General features: G+C 33.7%; 2 protein-coding genes across 3 annotated transcripts in view; one reads left to right on the top strand and one right to left on the bottom strand.

The window, feature by feature from the left end:
• Positions 1-25,108, top strand: part of LOC142354270 (uncharacterized) — a 576,654-nt gene that overhangs the window by 496,039 nt on the left and 55,507 nt on the right. The gene's annotated exons all lie outside the window — the stretch shown is intronic.
• Positions 400-23,221, bottom strand: LOC142354352 (uncharacterized). The gene is made up of 5 exons (XM_075406625.1): positions 22,653-23,221; positions 21,963-22,146; positions 8,293-8,583; positions 4,144-4,314; positions 400-497 (listed from the first exon to the last, which is right to left on the bottom strand). Exons 1-5 carry the CDS (start codon positions 22,869-22,871, stop codon positions 412-414), a joined length of 951 nt encoding a protein of 316 aa, XP_075262740.1. The 5' UTR covers positions 22,872-23,221; the 3' UTR covers positions 400-411.

Below are 25,108 nucleotides of genomic sequence, written 5' to 3' on the forward strand. Positions count from 1 at the left end.
ATTAATGTCACGTTGGTCGTTATACCACTATAAAATCAATGAAAAAATTGTAAAAAAATTTTCCAATTTTTTTAAACTCAGCCGCCGAAAGTAGAAACATCGCACTCTCTCACAACAGTATTGCTTTCTCCCCCCCCCCCCCCCCCCCAACCCAGTTTTGAGCAGTATTCTCCTGACTAGAACTACATAGAAGTAATTGCGTGGGGGTTAGTTGTATTTAATACAAAAATTATTATTAGAAACTTTGTTAAAATGAGATGATCAAAATTTGTTTCAGTAAATTTTTTTGCATTCTTTACATAAACAAAACATCGCATCAAAACAAACTCAGTTTGCAATACGTGGAAAAATAAACTTCCAAAGCACAGTAATACAGTTTTTGTTGTTGTTGTTGTTTTTGTTCACGTGGTGTTATCTGCTGGTGAAGATGAGTGGAAGGAAATTAATGCCTCCCCCAAATTTGTCCTTCGGGTACCCCCACCCACAGTAGCCGTAAACTGAAAACAGCAGAAGGTATAAATTTAGTCAAAATATGTTTAAATTGACTTTTTTAAAAGAAACTCAAACTACTACTAATAGTAAGCGCTGAAGAAAATGACAGGCAAATAAAAAAAAATGTCTCGGTATGAACTTGAGTATCATTGAGTAATGATACAAGGTTCATTTATGGTTTCAAAAAAAAACGTTTAAAAATTTTTAGTATGATCTTACAGAGTTTAATAAGGCCCATTTGATCTTAAAATTATGAGAAGGAAGCATATATAATTTTTTATTGTAACCAAGATTTATACGTGCGAAATCCTGTTTTTAAAACAGTTTTTTTCCAGGAAAAACTGCTGTTTTTGCATAACCAATGGAAAGCAAAGTAGCGCTCCCAAAAAGCAGTCTTCTTCAATAATAACACGAAAATTTTTTGACAGATAGTGAGAACGTTGGTCCTTGTCTTTTGTTTTCGGCTATTTGGGGATACCGGTTTCAAACTAAACCGATTTCAAATTTGAGGGAGCAACTAAATTAGTTGGCTTTTTGATGACGTTTTGATATAAAGTACAACACATATAATGACCTTTTTATTTGCTTTTTAAATGGAGTTTTGTCCATTTTTATCATGCAAAAATCTTTCTGAGTCTCCTCACGATGTTGCAAAAGCTCGGAAGCCATTCTGTGAACGCAATCTTCCCATATATGGCTTATAATAACTACTATGAAATAAAAATACTAAACTGATCCGAGTGGAAACGAGAAAATTTTATGACAAATTTCCCTTTATTACATTTTTATGTTTATTTTGATTCATGATCATAGTGTGCGTTCAATGATTCAATAAAACCAGTTATGACTTATTATCATTACTAGAACAAATCGTGTACGATGGCAGCCAACATCTTTATGGTTGTTGAAATTATTTCATGGTTATCATTCCAGGCTTGTGGTTATTGTGGCGGATAAAATCAAAAAATATTATTACTGTTGATTAAAAAATTGATGACACTCGATGCAAAAAGGAATTAAAAAATTTGTTTGAAATAATGTCTCCATAATTACTCGCTGCCCAAACCACAAAACCCCAAAACTCGTCAAAATGGCTGAGAAGAAAACGTCATTTATTTCTCTACTTGTTCACCAATTTTCTGCTTACAAGCGTTAAACGTTACGAGGAAGCGCACCTGTGTTATTTTTTATTACTGTTTTGTTTATTTTTTGTTGGGTTGTCAGCGAACAACGACACTGAATAGATACAAATTACTATAATAATTCTTTTGTCCCATGTCCCATATTGTAACGAATGCTTCCTTTTTTTAATGTATCAGGCTTAGTTTTGAGAAAAAAAACGAGGTAATTGGACAAGATCATCCACTTCATTTGGTTGTGACACTCGCTTCTTAGCAGAGTTTGGAAGACTTTCAAATTTTTGAGCCGTTGAAAAAGAGCCGACCAGCTTTCATGAAAACATAATTTGTGATGTCATTTATTTAGTATGCTATCTTCAGAATCCGTCAGGTGTGAAGAAATTGAGTTATTTTTGCGTGAATTTTCTGAACTGATTGTAGTACGAACTAAAGTAAAAACAATTTTGCTTGTAAACATCAGAATTAGTCAAATCATATATGAAATTTTTGGGCTGCTCGGCTATATATCCCAGTAATAAATTGAGAAAAACTTTTGATATTTTCATTTGCAGATCGTTGTTACTATCGAATGGGCTTTAAAATTTAGATTAACCGTTGGTTTAGAATTTTGTTTTTTCAAACGTTTTCCGCAAACGTTTTTCAAAATAAAGAACTTTTGGGTTGCACAATCATATTCAGCAAACGTCACTCCAGAAAAAATGAGGCAGCAACTTATATTAGACGTTATTTGGCTACCGGTAGTGCTTATGAAAACCTTCGCAATCATAACAGAAATTGATTCAATTTCAACTATACCTACAAAACAATGTATAGAACAAAAAATATATGACTTAAAATATGCCATGAGGAGCGCAATGGTCGACACAAAAAGTAATAAACACTAATTCAGCTGTGACTGGAACTAATCTGGTATAACTTTTTGAAGCGTTTGAAAATGAAGCTTTCACTAGTTTTTTAGAAAATAAAAACTGTGTTTATTTTTATCAAAATGAAAAAAGCAAAAAAAATCTGAACTTTTCCAAAAAAAACTTTTTTTGAAAAACAGAGAGAAGACCGAAAAATAAGTTTTCGCCGCTATTAATCCCCAAACGATTCCGCACCAGAGCTTCTTAATTTTGTTTTGGACTATATGGGAAATTTTTAGTCTACATCGTTGCATCTACAAAATGGCCTATGCTCTTGAATGAGAAGAAAACAAGAAAACGGTCATTTCTTTCGCCCACTCTCACAAAGTAGGATACTAACACTTTCAAAATTTATGATAAAACATTTTTTTTGACGAACTGAAGAAAATTGCAATTAGTTCATCATCATATCTACTCTGTATAACATTCACCATCCAGAATACATTGCAAATAATCCCATATGACAATAAAACCTGTACCAATGTTTTCAATTGAATTAGTCAGCTGATCTTACTTCGATGACTCTTCAAAATATGTCAACATTTTAAATGGGAAGTGGTCTACACTAACTGTATTGAGACGTCCACTACTTTAAAAACAACGATTTTTGAATTTTTACAGCACTCTAAATGGGAATTCACAGTTTAATGATTTAATGAGTGTTTTCTTATTTTCTAGTTTTCATTTGTTTATTTTGTTTATTTGTTTATTTTCTTTGTTCATTTGAGAAGATTTTTTTGTGCCGCTTCCATATGAGTTACTCAAAAATCAATATTTAGATTATTCAAAAGATAAATTATATTGGGCTGAGAATAACTTTGACCAATCGTTCTTTATTTTGGAACAGTAAAATACCAACATAGATTACTGAGTATTATTTTTTCAATTATAAGTGTCAGCATTGAAATAGGAAATCATATTAACCTTGGACCAGACAAAAGGTTGATTGATAACTTTGTTCAGAGAGAAACGTTCAAAAAATAATTTAACGGGAAGTAGGGACGGGAAAGGACAAACAATTTTTCAAAAAGTTAATAATCTGAGGAACCCTGTTGCTTCCTTGAAACAAAATTCCAGATATGACCTGAAAAAAATTGCATAAAACACTTCAATTTACTTTTTCTGAACCAAGGAAATGCCAAACTTGCGTACAAATTACTGAGAGAAAACGAACTAGAGGAGAACTTAAGATTTTCCAGGCAAAAAATATTCTGCAGAATCTCTATTATTTATATATACTTGTATACTTGCAATAAACTGTTTTGTAAGTACTGTAATTTATTATTGAAGAAACAATTCGCATAATTAAAGGTTGTTTTCAATTGTCAAATAAATTAATTTTTTATGCCCATAATTTAAATATTTTTAACAAACCTTTTGTTCGCTTTTTAAAGTTGACGTTTTACGGACAAAAATTGTCAAGCACAAACTGTCAATAGAATAAATATCAACACAGATTTTTTTCTATTTACCACAGTGTTAAAATTCTTAAATAATTTCCTAACATAAAAAAAGGCCAAAGACGATCATACTAAAAATTGCGATCGAAACGTTCTACTCTTTTGTGTTTGGACAAAAAGGAAATCGGCTGTGAAATTTTAACTTACTTTTGTAAGAGTAAGCTTTCCTGTCCGGTGTGAATGAAATCTCGTCTTCCCACCTACTCCCGGCCCCAGAGAAGGAAAAATCTAGATTGGACGGGAACATGAAGACAGAAGGCAGGTTCGGGATTGAGGAATAGCCCTCACTATTTCCACAGTCACCAGCCCAGCCAACACCTGAAATAGATTTTGATTCCATTAACGTCAACAACCGTCAACATAACTTCAGCTTTCAGTATCCTGAGTGAAGAAACTAATTCGAGTTTTTGCCCTAATTGTCGCTTTAGATGCATACATATTATATTTCAACCTGATATTTCTGATAATATGCATTCTTATAATGGTGTCAAAATATTTATAAATTTTAACTACAGTGGAGAAAAGACGACTGCGTTTCAGTTTCTCCAACTTTGACATTCAAACAATCTTGCGGAATTTTCAAATTGTTCAGATCAATTTCCTAAATGAAAGGACATAATTTGCGAGATTAGATGTATTGACGAGATTGTCCTCAAATCTCCGTCAGCTTCTTAAAATGGAAACTGTGATTAACAGGATCTCTTTGCATGCTAGTTTGCAAAGCAATCCAATATTGACAGTAGGCCACCCAAAGCACGCATCAGTTGTTTCGAAGTATGCCAATGTCCTCTTTGTCTGACATCCTGCGGCTACTTGTATACCAAATGTGTCAAAATACAGATCTTTTCAACAATTTCCCCCTGTTACCTAGAAGAGAATCACCACCTTTGTGTGCTATACTTTAACCCATTATTACTAGGCCTATACATTAGACAGCCGAATACCGGTTTACGGGCAAATGCGGATCGCAGTTAACAGTCATATCGTTCATGCGCTGTGAGATTCAATCTCAAAATCGCGGGTCGGCGAAGCGCCCACCGAACTGCCAGTCAAGAATTCTTTTGGTGTTGTATTCCAATTCGACTAATTGGCATGGCATGGCGTATTTTATGTTATTCAGTTTAACATAGCATGCCCTTACGTGGAAAGTTATTAATCGTCACTGATTGGTTTGTAAATCGCACGCTTAAATTTTGATAATCGATACGCTTAAAATCGATATGCTTTTGCAAAAAAAGCGGCAGTTATTGAAAAGATTCCAAAATACCCCATGCCAAAGTAAATAGTGTAACAAAATACTCAAAAAACACTCAAAAATTTATCCTAAACTTGAACTTACCAGAACGATCATTTAGAACAACAATTAGCTATTGCATTATTGGCCATCCCTCAGCGGCCCGTGGTACTCGATATGAAACTAACAGAACCAATTATTGGGTATATTGTAATGTGCACATTCCCCTTGGCCGGATTTTCAAGTAATTAGTCATCAAACCTTTAGAGAAACTAGTTCCAAACCATGAAGACCAGAGTTTTGGTGCTAAGATCGTCTGGAGTCCAGCTTTTTGAAAAATTGAGTCGCGTGAGCCACAATTCTCCGAAAACATTTTTCCTGGACATTGCAGAGCATATGTTGTCTGGAGCAGACATGTAGTGTAGCCACTCTTTATCTTTTGCAACTCTGATATCACATATGCAGGAGTACTCTGTTATGTTATTTCTGTGACTATCACTATAGTAATCTTGTCTGGACGTTACACAGTAATTCTTAATAGAAGATTTTCTTTTCAGATACTAGTTGTGCGAAGGGAACACCCGCAGTTTTTCCTCCAATACTTATTACCTTTCATTCATACGGGGCAGCAGCCATCCTAAACTCCATCACATTAAACTCACTAAACATACATTCGTTGCTTACTGTCAAGGAAGCTCAGGCTTATTAGATTTATAAGAAATTTTCATTGGAGTGTAGCCAAACTGATACTGAATTGTCGAAATAGATCTACTGGTCCCTATTTCATTTTCATTATTTTGCTGTTATTCGAGTCAGTAAGACCGTCTGTTGCTCATTGTAGACGTTTTCAACAGGAAGACATTTCGCAAGACATGACCAAAAAATGAATTTTACACAGGGAACCGCCGACGACCACTTCTATTCCTTTATTTCAAGGCCGCTGTTTGATGCTATGCCTCAACACCTTCATCTGAAGCAATAGCCTGCACTGATGAATATCGGTCTGGCGAAGAACATTAATGGCTATGCATTAAGTCCTCGTGATTGGCTCCTTAGTTAGACTAATGTCTAGCCAAGATGGCCAATAGGAGGTTACGGCGACAGTAGAGACTCTTCTGGCAATTTATTCCATCTCCAGAAAAATCCATTCCTGAGTCACGAGTTTTATTTCAGTTCCCACTTCCCCGTTTGCATGAAGACGATCAAAATTTATTTCAGCAAACAAGGAAATTCAAACGCTCCTATATCTGTTTTTTTTGGCAAAATTTTCACTAGAATTTTGTGTATATACTAAGTGAATTGAAGAAAAGTTGAAATCAGGAAAAAACCGTGCTCGCTGCAGCTGAAAATACCGAACAAATATCGCAAAAACCTTTGTCAGAGATATTTGGCATCTTCGATTTAAATCGTAAGAAAGATGTGAAATGTTTGGTTTGTTCGGTATCGTTGATTACGAACGGAAACAAAAGATTTGCTATAGTCGTTTTTGGACAAAAGAGAGATTCGGTATGTTTGGTTTTAGCAGATACGGTATATTCGGAATTTAGCCGTAAGATATCGTCGATATGTTCAGTTTCAGACGTAAGAGACTGTCGGTTTTTTTCATTGGACAATTTGTTTTTGTTCCTGCTTATAACGTAGTCAAACGTTGTGATACGGTTTCGATGCAGGAATTTCATGCGTTCTTTTTAGAAAAAAATTTGACAAAATGTGCAAACTCATCGAAATTTCTTCTTTGGCTCATTCGCAAAAATAATTGAATGAGTTTAAATTTTTTGGGTATTCTTGAAGTAACATACTTGTTGAACATTGATGAGAATTCTGCTGATTATTTCGCATTCACTGAGTTTTGAACTATTTTCTGGTAGTTTTCAAGCAAAGTTTTTGATGGTTGCTTCCGCTTCAAAACGCCCAGTGGCAATGGTTTTCATTTTTCGGTCAGCTGGACTAATCTGTTTCTCTGACTTGGAATTTAAGAACCCTGGTGCTTCTCAAGAAAAAACCGAATGTCACTTATGTTTAAAAACGACGATAAGATATCGCTCTCACATTTAAAAACGACAATGCCTAATTTGTCTTACGTTTAAAAGCGACGATACTGAATCTTTCTTGTGTTTACTGCCGAACAGAAACGACGATACCGACGAAAAAATTATAGGAAAGTGTGTCGTTTTTATCGACGATACCGACAATTTCTTTTGTTAGAAATTTCTCAACTAAGGTGACTGATGTTGGCGATGAGCACTGTAGTTTCATTTATGAAAGGACCGTGATTGAGTGAAGTTGGATGTAAAAAGACTGAGAGTTGATTTATGACGAGCTCTCTTAACAAATATTAATCTTGGGTTTTTGCATATAATGTAGTCTAAGTTTTCTGCTTCCTCTTTCATTTTGCAATGTGCAGGAACAGTTTGCCACAAAACCTTGAATTTTTTTTAAAGTTCCTTTTTGTGAAATGAGTAAGAACTTTGAATAATTTGTCAACAGTATTTTTAAGTTACCGAAAGAACGGGCAAAAAAGTAATCTGGCTGGTGACAGATGATCTGATCTAATTGTTCCCTGATTGGTGAAAAGTTTAGATCTTTTGGACATTAAGACAAATGTTTAACCATGAAAGCTGAGTATGAGAAGTCGATGGATGAACGATATTGAATGAGATAAGAGATCTGATGGGCGAAATAAAAGACTTTGTGTCGACGAAAGAACGTTGTGCTCTGACCCATTGAAGGTCAGTAAATTACCCCTAACTCAACTTTTTTCAGTCCTCTCAATTGTCAACCAGGGAAATCAGTTCTTCCAAACTATAATAAGTCGTTTTAGAGCAAATGAACAACCTAAAAATGGAGACAATTTAGCCAATTAAAAACAACCATTGGCTTTAATTGGCTAAATTGTCTCCTTTTTCAGGTTGATGTCCAAGGAAAAAATAGCCTATTATCAGACCACATTAGACTGAAATGATTTCTGATCAGATTATGTCCCAACCATTGTGCAAAGTTTTTTTTACACATTATGTAATTCGTTGGCTGAATGGGAAGTGGTTTTCAAGGTGAACTCTCACCTCGTGATCGCTCCCAGTAGTCGTGAAGATTGGACGTTGGAACCTGTGCCATCTCGGTCACGTGATCATCGTTGTTATACGACTCGATATACTGCAGACATTCATCATATTTAATCTCCACTTTTGACCACTGTCTCTCCAAGACCCACGAGGGCTTTTTTCCCTGGAAGCCGTCCCCCCACCTTGATATGACTGGGATTTCCAGGTATGTCTTGGCGGGCGTGACACTCATGTTGCAGTATACAGGTATGGACATGCCTCTGATGTACAGGTAAGTTGATTCACTGGGTGCTGAAAAACAGGTGAAAATGTTTTACTGGGTAACAAATTTTGGGTAGGTACTCTATACCAAAAAAATACAAATTAAAGCTGTCAAAATGTACCAAGCGCATCGAGCCACGTGCTCGCTGAAATGTTGGGTCTTTCCCATTATAGCCCCCCCCCCCCCCCAGCTATAACCTATAGCCCCCCAATCATGGTAATTATACCATAATGGGGGTCTATATTTTCATGGGGGGGGGGGGGCTTTAATGGGAAAGACCCGAAATGTTTATCGCCAGTTTTTTAAACCTGGCGTTCTAGCATTTGCAAACAAATTTTTGTGGAGAGATACCACAAAAAAATTGAGTAGTTCAATAAGATCCCAGGCTCAACATAGGTACGGAACGGCCTGACTTCAGTTGTGGACAGGGGGGAGTCTGGAGCGACAAAGCTCGTAGCTTGGACAAAATTTTGGGTCCTTCTGTCAGGCTCATAACTTCCCGTGCTCTGTCAATTCTGGCAGTTTGGGTCTTTTTGATCACCCGGGTTGAGCACCATAAAAAACTTTTGAGTTTGGCTGACAAACAGCACAAACAAAGGACAACCTGTAGTAGTTCCAAAACAACGTTTCACTGCATGAAATTTCAAAATTCTGTACATTATTTTTATGTTGCCTTACCTATAAAAAATGTTTATGGACCGTTTTTTGGTTCACCTCTTTCTATGGTTTTATGGTTTTATACATATAGTTTAGTCTGTTTGGTCCGAACTCACTGTTCGCGACCCAAGCTTGTCTGGACGTTTATTTTTGGGCCAAGGACTTCATTCGGCAGGCCTGGCTGCTACTGTAAGCCCTCTATGTCAAGCATCCGACCCTATGATCGAATCACAGTCCCGCTATTTCGAACCATAACCCAACTAGATTGAGTCAAAATCCGGCTATGTCAAAATATAAATACGCCAATATGCGATAATTAAATTCATAGTCTGGCCAATTCTGCCTCATAGTCCGGCATTGAATCATCAAGCCACTTGCTTCAACTTCTAAAATTTGTAGAACTTAACCTGTACTTCAACTGAGCGAAGTGGCTAAGAGAGATAGCTCAGATAAAATATCAGAATTAGCGGGAAATTGCCACATGCAACACTGCGAAATGTCAAAATTGAATGACAAAAAACTGGATTTGTTCGCATAGGCGAAATGTTTATTCAGTCTTGTTGTTTCTTAAGTTTTAAGGGATTTTTACCAACGCAAAATAAAAAAAACAACTAAAAGAGCTTTTCGCTATTTTTCTTGACTTTTCCTCGGTTATACTTGGGAGTTTCTATCATATTCCCCTCAGTATATGGTTTTGATGGCTCATGTGGAAGGTGTGACATGAAAACACTAACATATCATGACATCCGAATTTTGGAAGAGTTGAGAATTTCGGATTATAGACGTTCCAGATGATTTACTTTGTAATGACTCGTGCTCGGTAGCGGGGGGTGCATAATGCACAGGGTAATAAACGGAAAAGATTCGAAAAATTCCATGTGTAACAGCCAAGTCAACTACTCCCGGTTGAAGTGTAAGGCAAGTCAATTTTGATATATTGTAACATTTTTACGAAGATATAAAAAAGCAAACGGGGTATCTTTCAAACACATAGAGTTGACTGCCTAAGAGAAGAGTTGGGATCATTGACTTCTTTATGAAAAATATCAGTCTAAAAATGCTTGATGTTGTTTCACTTTTGTATCACCAGTAAATCTGCTATTTAAAAAACAAGTATCAAAATAATAACAATTGATACTTTACTTTTCTTAGCAGAATAGTTCTGCTTATTTGATGATACTTTTGAAAAAGAAAATTGTTTATACATTGCAAGATCAGTTTTGTAATCAGAACAAAAATTGAGCTCGTTTGTTTCGGACTGAAGGTCAAATATTTGCAATTTTTGGTTTTAGTTTTCATTTCTTTAAAACGTAGCCCCCAAAAAAAATTCCGCAACGAAAATCTGCTATCAGTTATATTTTATAAATTCTTCCCTTCAAAATCAGAAGATCGCTGAAAACGAAACAACAGGAGTTACATTTTTTATTTGAATGCAATAACATCAACTGTGGAAAAATTAAGAATTCACAACCTTATTACCTGTGAATTTGCTATGAAAAATCGCATAACAATGTTAGAAAAATTATATTTGATTTTTCTTTGCAGGGCTGGCATGTCAAATTTGAAATGCAAAAAATTTTTAAATTTGCATCAATCGCAAAGGCTTATACAGGTTCGGCTTTGTAAACAGAAGAAAATTGGGCTTAATTGTTTCCGATCGAAACCCAAAAATTTGCAACTTTTCGGTTTTAATTTTCATTTTTTTAAAACGCAGCCTCAAGAAAACTTCTGCAATCAAACTGGGGTACAAACTGTATGCATTTGATGATTTCTTCCCTCCAAAATTAGAGGATCGCTGAAAACAGTAGTGCCAATTTTTCAATGAACGCAATAACATCAACTGTGAAAAGATTACATTCTACATGCTTCAGTTATTAAAATACAGATTTTCAAATAATGAGTTGGAAATTAACTATGAACAATTTTAGTATGAACAAAATGATTATCAAATGACAAATCATTGCCCTAGTTCCATTTGTTCCGATAGTAGGGTTGTGTCTCACTTTTGTCTATAATATTTCAATTATGCTTCTTCTAAATTTTAAAGTGCACAGTCCATTCCAAAACAATTAAAAAAAAACAAATGCAGTTAAATGATTGAAAAAATAATAGCTACATTGCTCAGAGCCCTTTATTTAAAATGATATATAATCAGTAATATTGGTAACAGTAAAAGACGTATTTAGAGGCAAGTTTGCTTCAAAACTCTCAAACTAATAATGGGACGATAGCTCAGAATTGTTGTAGATCATCTTTTGAGTAACAGATAAACATTTGAACTCAAGCCCACAGAATTTTGCGATTTGTTTTATTGACTCGGAGACGTTCATTGGAAAACGCACAACAATTTTTTGTTGTCGGATTTTGTATAATCAGAATTAGAAAAAATTAAATTGTTTTTTTTTAGTATTTTAAGGAAGAGACATTTAGTTAGAAAAGTACGCAGAAAAAATTGGTTAGTATGACCCCAACAGTGTTTCATCAGCGTTTCATTAGTTACAATCATCCGAGGGATTTTCAAGTATCTCATTTTTCCCTCTTTCAAGGGAATCGATCCAGGTTTATCAGAAAAAGGTAAAATTGAAATTAAGATTTTTTTGCGGTGATTATAAAAGTATGAATATTTTTATCAAAATTCTAACAAATAGGCAAATCAGTTGCTTCTGTCACATTTTCTTGGAGGAATATCTTATTGACGAAAAAAACTTTGAAAAGCTGCAGCCTGTTTTTGGTTATAGAATCAAAATTTTATGTTACCGCTAACAAACATATCCTCTTTTCTCATTGTTTTGTAAATTTTCTTTATTTTAATAATTGTTTTGCCTTAATCATATGCAAAATGCTTATTCAGTCTTGTTGTTTCTCAAGTTTTTGGGGATTTTTACCAAGACAATAAAACAACTAAATAAGGATTTGCTATATTGCTTCAGTTTTCCTCGGGAGTTTCAATCCCAGTTCCCTCAGTAACTAGATTTGTAGATTTGGTGGCTCCTGAGGAAGACTTAATACTAACATGATAAGACTAAACTATCAGGACAACAGAATTTCGAAAAAAAATTGGTTTTTCTGATTATAAACGTGCAATGTTGCACTGTGTGGTTTGTAGAATCATAGTCAAACGTTTCCACTGTCTTTTCAGCCGGATCTTGTTTGTCTTAAATTTCACAAGTTTGAACGATTTTGCACGATTTTGCGCTTCGATCATTTCCATTTTTCGACGAGATCAAACAGTCTAATTAAAATTGAATACTCCAATATTTGGATGATCGATTCGCGAAACTTCACTTGTCCTGTGGCGTCAAAAAATAAACGCTTTCGTTAGATTATTTTCTAGTAACTCGCGCTTATTTGAGCGAATTCGAAATATGACTATTTTTTCGTCTGTGTTGTCTGTTGTCAAATCATGGCCAATTTCTTTTCTAGATCAACTGGCTCGTTTTTCCTCCTCCTCACTTCGATATTGATTGATGTAGCAATGTTTCAGAGTAATATCATTACGACGCAGAGGTTTACCCCAATACTTCCGCCTTAGTAAAATTGGCTCAAAAATTAGATACATACAATGAACGAAATTAGAAGACATCCTTTGTATCTTACTTTTTGCAAAAGGGGTTCCGCCAATTTTGCTAAATAAAAGAACATTCGGTGCAAAAAGTAGGTAACAAATCTTGCTGCACGTTTCTGATCAATTTAGGTATCTATTATTCGCTCGCATTTTGAGCATGCAATAAGCACCTTAAAAAAGATTTAATTGAAGCTTTCAAAGACTTAAAGTGCTTTAAATACATGCAATCTCAAAAACTGATTTTTTTCCGAAAGGTCCCCCGCACAACAAAGGCTTTGTATATCAATGTGGGACTGGCCAATTTTAATAAGTAGTAATAAATAGTACTAATGAGTAGTAATAAGTAGTATTAAGTATTAATAAAGTACCATAAGTAGTAATAAAGTAGTAATAAAGTACTACTAATAGTAATAAGTTAGGCTTAATTTAAAAAAAGAAGTAATTAAGTTAGGCTTAATTGCAGATTATATGCGAAATTGAGCTACATTATGGGCGAAAAATCGATACATAAATGGAGCAGATGCGTGATACAAGCTGTGCGAAAAATAAATTATAAAGTTTGTACTTGTATTTCGCGGCTAGGATTATTACACTTTTGCGAACACGGGATTCCTATTTCCCTTCCATTTTGCCGGTTTCTGCTAAAGTAGCTATTTTCTGCAAAAGTGTTCCACTTTCAATGTATTAACATAGTAAATAAAATAGTAAAAACTAACACGAGATGCACGCATCGGGCATATCTGCCCGTGACGATTTGGGTATACCGCTGCGTCGTAATGATTTCTGGGCCATTTTCTACTCAATTTCAGCACTTCAAAAGGGTAACACCTTATGGTTCAAAGCTCTAAGAACTTTTTTTTAGAAATAATAAAAATAGGTGAAATTAGTTACCACAAAAAAAAACTTAAAAGACAAGATTGCTTCAACACTCTCAAAACAATAATGAGATGCCATAGCTGAGAATAACTATAGATCATCCCTTGAGAGACACATACAAAGATTTGAACAAAGGGCCATAGAAATTTTGGTTTTTTAATAAGTTGGAGATGGGCTCGGTCTAAGAGAAGAATCTGGACAATTGATTTCCTGATGAAAAAGCATATTTCTAAAAATGCTAGATGTTTTTTTTTTTCATTTTTGTCCCACCTGTAAATTTTTCTTTGCAAAATTACTCTGCTTAGTTAAGGCCACGCCTGATATGCAAACATTGCTCATAAATTGCAAAGCCTAATTTCAGTCTAGTTTTAAAAATCAAAGCTCAATTTTCTCAGATGGAAGCTACTTACTCAATTTTAATGGTCATTTCTGTAAAACGGAGCGCCAAAATTGCCGCTATGGAAAATCAGGTATCAGTTGCAATGTATGCATTCTTCTCCAAGACCAGAAGGTCGCTGAAAACGAAAACAACCGGTGCTGACATAATTTCTAAATGAGTGCAATAAAACATCATCGATGAAGAGGAAAAAAAGTCTGAAGGCTGCAGTAATTAAACTACAGATTTTCAAACAATTAATTGGACATAAATTAAGAACAATATTAGTGTAAACAGAAAGATTACCTAGCGAAAATTATTTGTTCTAATTCCATTTGTTCCGATAGTACAGTTGTGTCTCTTTTTTGCCTATAATAATTCAATTATGCTGCTTCTAATTTTTAAGTACTCAAATTAACTCCAAATTAAAGTCTCAATGAAAAAACAAATGCAGCTAAATGCTTGGAAAGAAAAGTAATAGCTATATTGCAGAGAGCCTTTTTCAATTTGAAATATCATTAAAAAAATGGTAACAACAAAAGACATATCCAAAAGACAAGTCTGCTTCAAAAGTTTCGAAGCAATAATCCGATTCGATAGCTAAGAACAAGTGTAGATCAAAATTTGTTTAACAGATAAAAAACCTTAGATTTTCAGCTCACATGATTTTGCCGTAAAATTTGATTACTCTGAGATAATCGTTTGGAAAGTGCAAAACGAATTCTGATTAAGGACTTTTGTCAGATATTTTGTATTCAAATTTGAAAAAAAAAATTATTTTAGTTTTTTAAGAAAAGAAGATTGAATTCGCGAAGTACACAGAGGAATTGTTATTAATACCAACAGTGTTACATCAGCATTTCAATAATCACATTTATACGTGGTTTTTTTTAAAATACCTCAATTTTTTCTTCTTTTATCGGAATCAATCCAAATTTATTAGAAAAATGTAATACTTCAGATGAGATACATTTTGTGGTGATTTTAAATCGTAAAAAGATCATCGAAAAATAATAATCAAAACTTTGACAAATAGGCAAGTCTATAAGTTCTGTCACATTTTCTCGGAAAAATGTTTTATTGACAATAAAAACATTGAAAATTTGTAGCCTGAAATGAAAAAAGTCTCAAAAACTGCAAAACCTATATCATGTCTAGTTTTAAATGGCAGCAAAAATTGGGTTCAATTTTTTCAGATGCAAACTACTTATTCACCTATGATGTTCATTTCTGTAAAACGTAGTGCCGAGAGAAATTGAGCTATGGAAAATCAAGTACCAATTGTAATCTATGCTTCCTTCTCTCCAAAATCAGAGGATCCCTAAGAAAAGAAACAACTTGAGCTGACATAATTTCTGTACGAATGCAATAAGACGTCAAAAAGAGAACAAATATTATGCAGGCTTCAGTTATTAAACCACAGATTCTCTTACAATGAGTTGGACATCAATTATGAACAATATTAGTTTGAACAAAAAACTTACCAAGTGAGAAACAATTGCCCTAATTCCATTTGTTCTGATAGTACAGTTGTGTCTCATTTTTTGCGTATAAAAATTCAATTATGCTGCTTCTAATTTTTAAGTGCTCAAATTAACTCCAAAACAAAGTCTCAATGAAAAAACAAATGCTGTTAAATGCTTGGAAAAGTATGCTTCAAAACTCTCAAAGCAATAATCAGATTCGATAGCCGAGAAAAGTTGTAGATCAAATTTTGAGTAACAGGAACAAACATTAGATTTTAACCCAGAAGATTTTGCCGGAAGTTTTAATGGCTCTAAGGTAGTTTTTCGCAAAACGCATAACGAATTTCGATCAATGGATTTTTTGCCAAATATTTTGTAATCTAAATTGAAATTTAAAAAAACTATCTTATTATTTTTTAAGGAAGAGAAAATTAATTCGCGATGTACGCAGAGAAATCGGTTATTAAAACCAACAGTGTTCCATCAGCATTTCATTAATTACGATTATAAGAGGGATTTTCAAGTACCTCACCTTTTTTCTTCTTTTAGCGGCATCGATCCAAGTTTATCAGAAAACGGTAATGTTTTTAGCTAAGATTTATTTTGCAGCAATTACAAAAGTATGAAAAGCTCATTGAAAGAAATAATCAAAGCTTTGACAAAAGTTGTGACTCAAAAATGATGAGAAAGTGTTTCTGCTCTGGGTCTCTAACAATGAGCTGCCCTGTTGAATTGCTCCTCATTTTCTTCGAGGGGGGGTTAAAAACAGGATCATTTCCCTTTTTGTCCCCAGCATTTTGGTGCATATTGTTTGCATAACCTCGAGCGCATGTAATAAATAAATTACTATGTTATGGCACGTGCTCTCTATCTGAGGGTGCATCACGCACAGAGCTTCAAACGGAAAAAATTTGAAAAGTTATATTTTGGATAGGAACGACAACTAATACTGGGTTGAAGTGTTAGCTAAGATAAAGTAGATAAAATGTACATTATTATTTCTAGTCCGTTTTCAACTTAATTTCAGCAATTCAAAACTGTACAATCTTATTGCTAACAAAGCGCTTAGAACCCTATCTTAGAAATACTAATATTAAGTGGAATTAGTTACCACAAAAAGGCTAATTGAAAAGACATGCTTTTTCAAAGCTCTCAAAGCAATAATGGGATGCGGTAGCTGAGAAAAACCATGGATCATCCCTTGAGTAACAGATAAAAACATTTCAACTTAAGCCCGTAGCATTTTGGGTGAGGTTAACGGCTTGGAGATAGGCTTGGTCTAAGAGAAGTGTTATGCCAATTGACTTCCTGATCAAAAAGAATATGTCTAAAAATGCTAGATGTTTTTTCACTTTCGTATAACCTGTAAATCTGCTATGAGAAATCTCATAGCAAAACGTTAAAAACACTACTTTATTTTCCTTTGCAAAATTGCTCTGCAAAACGATATGCAAAAAAGTCTGATAAATTGCAAAGCCTAAATGAAGTCTAGTTTTAACATCACAGTAAAAATTGGGCTCAATTTTTTCAGATGGAAGCTACGTACTCAATTTTAATGTTCATTTCTGTGAAACGTAGCGCCGAGAAATTTCCGCTCTGGAAAATCAGGTATCAAATGTTTTTTGCATTCGTCTCTCCGACGTCAACTACGAAAAAAGTAAAAATTTTGCAGGATGCAGTTATTAAACTACAGATTTTCAAAGAACGAGTTTGACATAAATTATGAACAATTTTAGTTCTGACGAAATGAGTATACCAAGTGACAAATAATTGCCCTAATTCAAGTTGCTCCAATAAAAGAGTTGTGTCTCTTACATGTCTATAATATTCCAATCATGCTGATTATAAATTTTTAAGGACGCCAATAAACCCCAAAACAATGTCCCAATAAAAAACAAATGCAGCTAAAAATGGAAAAAATATTGGCTTCCTTGGTAAAATTCCTTTCTTTAAAATGATATTTAGTCATTAAAATTGGTAACTGTGAAAGACATGTTTAGAAAACTATTCTGCTGAAAAACTCTCAAACCAATAATCAGATGCAATAGCTGAGAGTAGTTTTAAATCATTCTTTTAGTAACAGATAAAAAGCAACAGATTTTAAGCCCTCAGGTATTTTGCGGGTTGTTTTAATGGCTCTGAGATATTCTGTTGGAAAATTCATAACGAACTCTGGTTCACGGAATTTTAGTCAGACATTTTGTTTTCAAATTTGAAATATAAAAAATTAATTCATCTTTTTAAAGAAAAGACCTTGAATTAGTGAAGTACGCATGAAAATCGGTTATTAATAGCAACAGCGTTTCATCAGCATTTCAATAAATATGATTATACGAGGGATTTTCAAAAACCTTAATTTATATCTTCTTTTATATCTTATATTCCGTTTTAAACGGAATCGGTCAAAGTTGATCAGAAAAATGTAAAATTTCAGCTAAGATTGATTTTGCGTTGATTATAAAAATATGAGAAACTCATTGAAACATGATAATCAAAACATTGACAAATAAGCAAGCCAATAGCTTCTGTCGCAATTACTCGGAAAAGTATTTTATTTTAAAAAATTTTTTAATTACTCGGACAAAAAACCTTTAAACCTGTAGCCTAAAAATCAAAAATGCTCAAAAAGCCTAAGTTCAGTCTAGTTTTGAAATAAAAAAACTGGGCTCGATTTTTTCAGATGCAAGCTACCTGTTCACCTATGATGTTCAATTCTGTAAAACGTAGAAACTTCCGCTATGATTTTCATGTATTAATTGTAATTTAGGCATTCTTTTCTCCAGGGCCATAGGATTGCTGAAAACGGAAACAATTTGAGCTGGTATACTTTCTATATGAATACAATAAGAAATCAACTATAAAAATGTTATAAATTCTGCAGGATGCAGTTTATAAACTACAGATTTCCAAAAAATGTCTTAGACATAAATTATTAACAATAAAAGTTTGAACAAGATGATTACCAAGTGACAAATGATTGCCCTAATTTCATTTGTTCAGACAGTAGTGTTTTGTCCCACTTTTGTCTATAATATTTCAATTAAAAAGCTTCTAAATTTTGAAGTGCACCAGTTAACTCCAAAACAGTGTCTCAATAAAAAACAAATGCAGCCTAATATCTGAAAATAAAATAGCTATTTTGCCAAGAGCCTTTTCCTTAAGATGACATATAATCAGTAAAAATGTAACCGTAAAAGACATTTTTAAAAACTTTCAAACAAATAATCAGATGCGATAGCTGAGAGTATTTGTAGGTCATCCTTTGAGTAACAAATGCAAGAATTAGATCGTAGGAACTCAAGGTTTTGAGGGTTTTTTAATGGCTCTGAGATATTCTTTTTTAAAAACGCATAAAGAATTCTGCTTGGTGGAATTTTTTGTCAGATGTTTTGTAATCAAGATTGAAATTTAAAAAATTATTTTAGTTTTTTTAACGGAGAATCATTTAATTCGCGAATTACGCAGCAAAATTGGTTATTATTACTAACAGTATTTCACCAGCATTTCATCAACTACGATTATACCAGGGATTTTCAAATACCTCGCTTTATTTCTTCTTTTAGCGGAATCAATCAATGTTGATCAGAAAAAGATAAAAATTTCAGCTAATATTTTTTTTGCGTTGATTATAAAAATAATTTGAAATATAAAAATCAAAACTTTGACAAATAGGCAAAACAATAGATTCTGTAACATTTTCTTGGAGAAATATTTTATTTACAATAAAAATTTTGAAAATTAAAAATCTAAAAAAAATATTTCAGTTTTCATCTGTTTTCGTTGAGAGTTTCCATTACAGTATGTTGGTTTCTGCGGAATATGTAACATGAAAAGACTAAACAGAATCAGGACATCAGAATTTCGAAAAAAAATAATGATTTTTCTGATTATAAACGTGCAATGCTGCACTGTGTGGTTTGTAAAATCATATTAAAATGTTTTCCACTGTCATTTCCGTTGGATCTTGTTTGTCCTAACTCTCAAAAACTTGAACAAATTTGCATGGTTTTTAATCATTTCTATTCATCGTCGAGATCACAAGGTCTAAGTTTAATTGAACACTCCAATAGTGGGATATTCGATTCGCGAAAATGCACGTAGTCCTGCAGCGGCAAAAATTTAACGCTTTCGTTGGATTATTTTCAAATATTTCCCGCTTATTTCAGTGAATTAGAATTATGTGAATTTTTTGTCTGTGGTGTCAAATCAAGGCCAAAATTTTTTCCAGACTAACTGATTCACTTTTCCCTCCCCCTCACATTCATATAGTTTAGTAGCAAAATTTTCAATCTTTAACAAATCTATTCACGAAGGACTGATGTATAGCGGAGCAATTGTAGGAGCAATTGAACAGGGTAGCTTATTGTTTGATACCCAGAGCAGAAGTACTTTTTTATTATTTTTGAATCACATCCTGTGCTATCATATTTTAGACAGTTGATGAAATTTTGAGTACCAAGGTAAGACCATATGATCTTACTTTGGTATTCAACATTCCATCAATTGTCTAAAATATGCTACCACAGGATTTGATTCAAAAATAATGAAAAAGTACTTCTGTTCTGGGTCTCAAACAATAAGCTGCCCTGTTCAGTTATTCCTCATTTGTTTCCAGGGGGGTTAAAAACAGGAAAACAGGATCATTTTCCTTTTTGTCCCCAGCATTTTGGTGCATATTATTTGCATAACCCCGAGCGCATGTACTAAATAAATAACTATGTTATGGCACGTGCTTTTTATCTGAGGGTGCATCACGCACAGAGCTTTAAACGGAAAAAAATTGAAAAACTCTATTTTGGATAGCAACGACAATTAATACCGGGTTGAGGTGTTAGCTAAGATAATGTGGATAAATGAACATTATTACTTCTGGTTCATTATCAACTTAATTTTAGCACCTCAAAAGTGTACCACTTTTTTGCTAACCAAGCGCTAAGAACCCTATCATGGAAAAATTAAAAACAGTTGAAATTATTTTCCACAAAGGACAAATTTATAAAACACGGTTGCTTCAAAGCTCTAGACCAATGATGAGATGCGATAGATGAGAATAATTATAGATAATCTTTTGAGTAACAGATGCAAACATTATATTTTGAGCCCTGGGGTTTTTGCGGGTTGATTAAATGGCTCTTAGATATTCTTCTGGAAAAGGCATAAAAGACAATAAGTTATACACAATTTTAGTTCGAGCAAAGTGATTACTATGTGACAAATATTTGCCCTAACTCCATTCGTTCCTATAGTAGGGTTTTGTCTCAATTTGTCTATAATATTCCAATTATGTAGCATCTAATTTTTAAAGCGCACTAGTAAACTCCAAAGCAATATCTTAACAAAAAATCAAATGCAGCTAAATACCAAAAAACAAAATAGCTGTATTGCTAAGATTCTTTCCTTTAAAATGATATTTAACGAGAAAAATCTGTAACCGTAAAAGACATATTTAAGAGACAAGTTTGCTTCAAAACTCTCAAACCAATAATCAGATGCAATAACTGAGAGTAATTGTAGATCCTCCTTTGAGTAACAAATGCACGCATTAGATTTTAGGCCCTCAGGATTTTGCGGGTTGTTTTAATGGCTCTGAGATATTCTTTTTTAAAAACGCATAAAAAATTCTGCTTGGTGGAATTTTTTGTCAGATGTTTTGTAATCAAGATTGAAATTTAAAAAATTATTTTAGTTTTTTTTTAACGCAGAAACATTTAATTGGCGAATTACGCAGCAAAATTGGTTATTATTACCAACAGTATTTCATCAGCATTTCATCAACTACGATTATACCAGGGATTTTCAAATACCTCGCTTTATTTCTTCTTTTAGCGGAATCGATCAAGGTTGGTCAAAAAGAGATAAAATTTCAGCTAAGATTTATCTTGCGTTGATTATAAAAGTATGAAAAACATTTTGAAATATAATAATCAAAACTTTGACAAATAGGCAAGTCAATAGCTTCTGTCACATTTTCTCAGTGAAATATTTTGTTTACAATAAAAATTTTGAAAACCTGTAGCCTGTTCTATCATAAAATCAAACTTTTATGTCCCTATTGAAATCTTTTGACCCGTGTTACTGACCACGACTTCCCAGAAAACCAAACATATCCTCTTTTTAACTGTTTTTTAAATCTTCCTTATATTCACTTAGTTTCATTAGTTTCTTGGTACTTTTAGGTGGTGAACAAATCGCCCTTAGTTTCTCTCAAAAACGGGTCGTTTGAGAACGAACCTAAAAAGATTTTAACATGTACTGTTTTTCTTTTCCAATTAGCCTTTACATACTTCTGCACGCAATAATTAATACTTTATCTATTTGAGAACAAAAAATTAATAATTTTTCCCACATTATTATGTTTCAGATCGAACTTTGTGTAATTAAAGCCCCCCCCCCCCCCACACACACACACACACACACACACACACACACACACAACCCAACCTTTTACCCCGTTCTTTGTATGCTTACCTCCAGGATTATTTTGCTGGCGAGTAGCACAGGTAGTAGTTGGCGGGTTGGCAAGAACTGAGAAATAAAACCACCTCACTGAGTCAAATTTGTTCAAACTTTTGCACCCTCTCCTTCTTTTAATCACACTCATATCAGGCCCAACTTGGTATCTGTCGTATAATTTGCACTCTTTCTTCAAAACCTGAAAAAAAATGAAAACTATCCGAAAATTTTTGGGGTTCTGAAAACGTCGGAACAGTTGAGAACTAAGAACAGAGTGTTTAGATTGATAAGCCTTAATCTTTTAAACATAAATTTGTAAGTCATGGATTTTTTCCCACCCGGGTCAAAAATTGTTTCAAAAATTTTGTTAGAAATGTGCTCAGCTTTCAAAATTCCGCTGAATTGTGCTGAAACTTTACAAGAAATGCGCTGAATTGTGCTGAAACTTTACAAGAAATGCACTGAATTGTGCTGAAACTTTACAAGAAATGCGCTGAATTGTGCCAAAACTTTGCAAGACATTCACTGAATTTTCAAAATTTCGTTGAAATGTGCTGCAACTTTGCAAGACGTGCGCTGAATTTTCAGAACTTCGCTGAAATGTGCTGAAACTTTAATGTGCTGAAACAGAAATTCGCTGAATTTTCAAAAATGCTCTGGAAATTGCTAAAATGTGTAAGAATTGAGCTGCAGTTAAAAACTAACGTTTATAGAGAAAACCATGCAATCAGCTTCCGTCAAACAAAATGTCCAACAGTTATGCAGTAAACCAGTGGACATAACTTTGGTTGACGGGTTGTCTTCAATCTCGACCAAACAGGGGCATTCCACAGATAGACTGGCTGCTATTTGGTTTGGAGTTTGCAGTTTAACTGGATTAAACATTAGCAGCCACGATAGTAAAATAACCGAACAAAAAATCATTATTGATTTATAAAAAAAACGGAAAACGAATTTTTGATTTCAAAAAATATTTTGACTGTTCTTTTTTTCTAAAGTAAAAAAGAGTCGGCTTAAAAAATTAGAAATCTTCGGTGTTTGGTTTTTACGGAATTTAAAAGGTAAGTTCGATTTATAAATCTTAAAAATGGTGGGTACTTTAAGGAAAAGAAAACAGAATAATGGGAAAACTTGATTTTGATGTAATTACATTTGCGTAAAAATATGTTTCCCGGGAAATTTTACAGTTGTTTCTGTTCAATTAAACAGAAATTAAAAAGAATTGAAGAGAAAAATAGATTGCAAAATAATTAGTGCTGTTGTATCGAAATGGTCTAAATGTACCTGAGTTTAATTTTAAGCAAAAAAGACAAATTAATAAAAACAACTTAAAATAATTTCAAGTTTTCTTTTAAAGTGCCTGTCAATTTAGATTAAAATCGACAAAAAAGGATATTAAGTAACCTAATCTTGAAATAATTGTAACGGGGCCAAGGAATTGTAACTCGTTCAGCAGATGACGGCAGAACACAAAAAAAGAGTTTAAATTATAATTATTTGATATTTGTTTAATTGTGCTAAATATTTCAAATAAATATATGACTATTTATAGATACCGATAGCAGAATAATCCAGCAACCAACATACATAACCAAACCCGACATAACCAACATACATGAGAGCAGAACTAATAATGATGCCCTAAAATTTAAAACATTTTTTGTGTTTTAAATTAATTATTTTACTTATGTTTCATTTCTGTTTTTATTTACGTCAAATCTAAAATAGTCGGCCGTAAAAATTTTTGACGGCAAAGACATGATTGCTAAGCGAAATAACAAAAACGTTGATCGAAAATTTAATTGTTATTTTTTTCCATTTTGTCGTTCATCAGAGGAAATGAATAAGAAATCAAAGAAAAAATTCATGAATGTACTATTTAACTCCGGCATTCAACAACTAATAAAAACCGGACTTATTCTTGAAAAAGGATAAAATGTATGGTTTGGCTTTAGCGAGACCTCGGTTTGAGGTAATTCGATCAAATTTAGCAAAATGCTTTAAATAATAAATAAACAACTTTTCAAATTGAAATGCCACAGCTACGCTATATCATTAACCATACTCCCATTTGAAAAGAATTTATATAAGAACATCAGCAATAAATCGCATTAATAAATCGATAAAATTGCGCTAAATGCTAAATCTAACGGAAAATAGTGAAAATCAACTTTGAAAAGATTCTAGAATCGTTTGAAATTTTTCAATGGCAAAAAGACTTTTCACTCGCGCTGCTATTGAACAAAGTCTAAATTAGAATTAGGACTAAATATTGAATTGCTGTGCTTTTGTATAGCAACATTGATCAAGATGTATATTTATGCGTACTGTTATGACGAAAAAAAATCAGCGAAATTCATTATTAATAACACTGCAAGTGAAATTGCAGGTGAAAGTTACTAAGTTTCGAAACGTTTCGCAATAAAAATGATCCCTTTTATCAATCATAACATTGAGAATTAATGAAGACAGGAAGGAATTGGATCGGCTCAATGGTCCGCTTGAAGTCATAACTCCGATTGATTTTCTTTGATTTTTCAAACAATACCTGCCATTGAGGGTAAAACGATTGAGAAATGACAGAAATAAAACTGATCCAATAGCTTTATTGGGATCTTTTCAACAATTGCCCCCCCCCCTTTGGTACCTAGTAGAGAATAGCCACCCCTTTTGTGCTATACTTTACCACAATGTTAGTTGGACTACAGTTTAGATAGCCGAATATCAGTTTAATCGCAATTGCGGAGCGCTGTTCACGGCCATGCCCCTCACGCGCTGTGTGATGTATTCGGAAATCGCGGGTCGGTTATCGCGGCGAAGCCGCGACGCGCGCGAAGCGCGCCCACCGACCCGCCAGTCGGCAATTCTTTTCTCTTTGTATCCCAATTCGGCTAATTGCCCTAGCACGACGCATTTTATTCTATCCAGTTTAACATAGTATGAGCATACACGGAAAGTTATTAGTCGTCTCTGATCGGTTAAAAAATTGCTCGCTTAAATTCTATTCAAGAACAGCCACCCCTATTGCAAAAGGGGGGCAATTGTTGAAAAAACCCCTTTATTGTTCCCATACTTTGAATAAAAGGGAGAGCTTGATGCCAGCCACTTTTTTGGATCTTTTCAACAATTGCCCCCCCTTTTGCAAAAGGGGGCCTTTTCTT

The sequence above is a fragment of the Convolutriloba macropyga genome, chromosome 15, assembly GCF_964194025.1.
Source record: "Convolutriloba macropyga chromosome 15, txConMacr16.3, whole genome shotgun sequence".
In the NCBI taxonomy this organism is placed as follows: Eukaryota; Metazoa; Xenacoelomorpha; order Acoela; family Convolutidae; genus Convolutriloba; species Convolutriloba macropyga.